The 4,539-nt window shown below is 52.4% G+C and overlaps 1 protein-coding gene across 1 annotated transcript; it reads right to left on the bottom strand.

Annotated features, from left to right (window-relative positions):
- Window positions 1-1,932: 1,932 nt before the first annotated feature.
- LOC127774599 (endo-1,4-beta-xylanase 3-like) lies at window positions 1,933-4,273 on the bottom strand. The gene is made up of 2 exons (XM_052300868.1): window positions 3,634-4,273; window positions 1,933-3,261 (listed from the first exon to the last, which is right to left on the bottom strand). The coding sequence occupies exons 1-2, from the start codon at window positions 4,222-4,224 to the stop codon at window positions 2,140-2,142; spliced, it is 1,713 nt and encodes a 570-aa protein (XP_052156828.1). The 5' UTR covers window positions 4,225-4,273; the 3' UTR covers window positions 1,933-2,139.
- Window positions 4,274-4,539: the final 266 nt, after the last annotated feature.

Consider the following 4,539-nt stretch of genomic DNA (forward strand, 5'->3'; position numbering starts at 1 on the left):
CATAACTGAGGCAAAACAACGACAAAAAAAGAACTAGAAAACTAAGCTTCGATCTTCATGCTGTTTGATGAGTACTACCGTGCCAAACAACCACACTGAGTCGATCTTGATTCACAACCTAAGGTCCTATACTCCCCATCCCCATCCGCATTCCATCCACCACCTTTGATTACCTCCTTCGTCACCACTACCCCTACCGTTGCCCGGATCAAATCGGCCTAGGTTCGACAACTCCTGACCTCTAGTGCGTTTGCTCGACAACGTCATTTATTGGAGGCAAAGAAGAAAGAAGAGACCTCTCCAACGCAATTCACATTGCACGAACAACTTCAAACACAGACACCTTGGATCCAGTGAGAGTTAGGCCCTAGATCTATCGTCACACCCTCTCCACCGCCTTCACCATCAACTCGCCGATGTTGCTCCTCACTTAGCCACCTTGCTCGCCAGAGAGATAGATCTAGACACCCCGGTCGTAGTTGGCACCACTAAAGGAGCCCGCCCTCATCCTCTCGTTGCTCGCCAAAAAGTTACTTGATCTAGCCATTAGATTGTATCCATCCACCTCGGATGCCACCAGCTCCGCCTAGCTAATCCTCCATCCTTGCCACTGCCATGAGCCCACTGCTCAAGGGCATCAAGGTCAGCCTAGCGCATGGTTACCTCCTTGTTGGCCCCTTTGCTCTCAATGATCTGCTCGGTAACATGCCGATGCACGATGATGCCAGTGCTGTTGGCACTACAGTCTCATCACACCACCGCTGATGCTCACCAGCCACAAGAAGAAGGCTAACAAGTTGTACACCATCAACGACTAGCCGCAGTTCACTAGCGGAGATGCGAGTCTAGCCCGCCCTGCCGCCGTTGTAGCCACTGCTCCTCTATGCCATGCCATCCTGTCGCTGCCCCAATCATTCCAAAACACTACTAATGCACAACCATCGATATCACCTTAGATCTACTCAGATGCGGCCCTCGATTTCCCCAGCAAAGTCCTATTGTGCCAACACCATGCCTAACATGGAGTGGCTGGCAGCTGCCGCACTTGCTGTCATCGGATCCAGCCACAACTCTAGGTCCAACGAGAGATACCTTGGCCAAAACCATCCTAAGCGCCAAGAGGGACCTGAATGAGCCCCGTCACCACCATCCATGCGCCCACACAAAACTCCAATGGTGTGCTCGGGTAGCGGTGAGGTGAAGGATGGGATCGGAGAAGGCGAAGGTAACCCTATTATAGCTATTACGTGTAATTTCCATCCATGATAAACATCTACTCCATTCATACTTTAATATAGTAGATGTTGAATTTATTCGGTCTTTGATATGTATGTTAAAATATAATAACTTATCGTTTGAAATATATCATACTCTATCCGTTTCATATTATCAGTCATTTTTACTTTTCCTTACTAAGGCCCTGTTTTTTTCAGCTTTGGATTATTATAATCTAGATTATTGAGTCAGATTACTATGAGCTAGATTGTTATAATCTGTAGTAGAATAAGCGGTTAGTTGTTTCTTTTCTAGATTATTAGAGCCTAGATTATTGGGTTTGCAAGTCTAAAGATGGAGTGGGGTGGCATGGTGGGTAATTTTTCACCCAATAATCTGGAAAAAGCTCACCTAAATGAGTTTATCAGATTATAATAAGTTGAACTCCAGATTATAATAAGTTACTTCAATAAGTTGTCTGTTTCTTTCAGCTTACTCCTAATAATCTAGATTATAATAATCCCAAGCTGAAAGAAACAGAACCTAAGTTTATAGAAAAGATTAACAATATCTACAACAACAAATTAATTTCATTAAAACTAACATTTAATATATTTTAATAATATGTTTGTTTGTGTTAAAAGTATTGCTATATTTTCCTATAAATTTGATCAAATTTAAAGAAATTTAAGTAGGAAAAACAAGTCAAAAGCGACCAACAACTTCTCGTTTATAAATTTTATATCCAATCGTATCATTTTTATTTACTGAACTAATTAATCCATGTTCCATTTTTCCTTCACAATAATGTATCAAGCGCAGTAGTATATGCATGCACGTCATTATTCAGTAGTCCAGCACGATGGAGATGAACTTTAAGCTCACAGTACATTACGACTAGGACGATATCATCACATTAAACCTTCAAATTTCGATATCCAAATCCAACTCGAGAGAATTATCCCCTTTCTCCACGGTGAACGTCTTGAGCATCTTCCCCGTCGCCGTCGTCACCTGCGCGACGTACGTGCCGTGGAAGCCCCTGAACTTGAAACGGCCATCGCCGTCGACAATGCCGCGCGCGTCCGACCTCCACTCCCTCTGGAGCTGGAGGAACCTCTGCCCGGCCTCGTTGACGGTGCCGTCGGCGTCGACGAGGTAGGCGTCCCGGCGCCACATCTGCCCCTCCATGAACCCCCAGAGCACGACGCCCTCCACGGCCGGGTGCGCGTACGCCTCGCGCAGCACCACCTCCAGGTCGTCGGCGCGGAGCCCCACGTCGGGCTCGCTCACGTCCAGCTCGGTGATCCAGATGGGCGCGCCGCCCGCCGCGGCGAGCTTGTCCAGCGCGGCGCGGATGACCTGCCCGGCCACCGGGCTGTCCATGTGCCCCTGCACCCCGATCCCGCCCACCGCCGCGCCGCCGCGCCGCAGCGCGTCCACCAGCTCGACGTACTTCTCCGGCGTCGCGTTGGGGTCGTTCCCACGCAGGACGTTGTAGTCGTTGACGAAGAGCCGCGCGGCCGGGTCCAGCCGCGCGGCCTCGCGGAACATGAGCGGCGCGACGCCGTCTCCCAGCCGGTCGCGGTAGAAGCGGCCGTGCAGCATCTCGTTGTTGACGTCGTAGTGGCGGAACCGGCCGGCGTAGCGGGACAGGAGGCCGTGGAGGCGGCCCTGCACCGCGGCGGCGAGGTCGTCGCGGCCGAGGTCCTTGACCCACTGCTGCACGTCGCCGTCGACGGCCCAGAAGATGCAGTGGCCGCGCGCCGACTTGCCGTAGCGGTGGCAGAAGTCGAGCAGCTCGTCGGCGTCGCGGTAGTTGATCTGCCCGCGCTGCGGCTCCGTCGAGTACCACTTGAGCTCGTTCTCGAAGACGGCCCAGTCGAAGTTGTCGCAGAAGAAGTCGACGAACTTGGGGTTTCGGATGGCCGTCTTGTTGATGCAGGATCCGAACGGGAAGCGATTCTCCAGCTGCGCCACGCGGATTGACGCGCCAACCATGGTCGCGCCGCCGCCCAACTTGAGAATCACGTCTCGCTTGCGAACCTGCATGAGCGCATCCAGGGAATGTCATTTTACTTTGGGCTTGCTAATTCATCACTTAACTGGAGTATTTTTTTTCCCCCTAAATATCAGTCACTTTCTTAAACGGCCATTTCATTTAGAGGTTTTTTCCAAAAAGTCATTTGACTTCTTACCGCGAATTAAAAATCCAAATAAGTGACATGTTACGAATGATTTTGTTCTTTTCAGAAATTGTGATCAAATGTAATTTATATTGCCTACATGGATTGTTAAACGACACTTGTCTATATATGACTGGAGGAAATATTAATTTAGCACGTAAAGCAGTAACGAAGAAGTTGATCATGCAAACGTGCGCGCGGAGTCGGAGTGAGCTGATGATTGCTCACTCACCTTGTCAGTCTGCTCTTTGAGCTGCGTCAACCGCGCCTTGCGGTCCGTCGCGTAGACCTGCAGATCCATCACCTTAACATCAACACCGGCAGGCGCGCCATGGACGTGAACAGCCGCGACGCGTGGGCTCGCCCTGAGCCGGAACGCGCCGTTGATCTCCGCCCACCCGCCGCCCACCTCGACGCGTGCCGCGCCGCAGTCTAGCCAGCTGCCGCGCTCGTCGTCGCCGCCGTCGCCGTCCACGCGGAGGCCGACGCGCACCGCATGGTGCCTCCCGTCGCCCTGGCCCTGCACGCTGACCCACCCGACGACACGGTACGTGACCCGTGGCACGAGCGCGCCCGCCGGAACCGCGCGCCGCAGCCCGTCCTCCTCGTCGGCGCGGCGCGACGCGACGATGTACCGTCCGCTTGATCGTCTAATACGCTCATTCGGCTCCGCGGCCGACACGGCGCCCGAGATCAGCATGGCCGTGTCGCGCTCGGCGTGCGCGGACAGCGCCGTGCGCGTGCCCACCGGCGCCCAGCCGGCGAGGCCACCGTCGTCCTCGATCAGGTTCACCTCGAAAGCGACCTCGTGAGCTAAAGCCATGCTAGCTCTCTCGTCTTGCCTGTCGTGTCCACTGGCTTGACGTGGTGACTGACTGCAGCTAACGATGATCTATCATGCACGGTGGCTGCCCTGTATTTATAGGTGAAATCATCGTCGCCGGATTAACCATATATCTTGTCGTCGATAAGTCGTGCCGAACTGAACTGGTGGAATGCAATAGCAAGGAGTAGAGAGTAGAGACTGGAAGCAACTACCAGATCGATGATATCTCAAATCTCATTCCCTGTGCGACTCTGCGTGTATTTATGAGCAACTGTGTAGCTTGGGCGACGCAACAAATTCTGACTTGTTGGG

Source organism: Oryza glaberrima, chromosome 5, assembly GCF_000147395.1.
Source record: "Oryza glaberrima chromosome 5, OglaRS2, whole genome shotgun sequence".
NCBI lineage: Eukaryota > Viridiplantae > Streptophyta > Magnoliopsida > Poales > Poaceae > Oryza > Oryza glaberrima.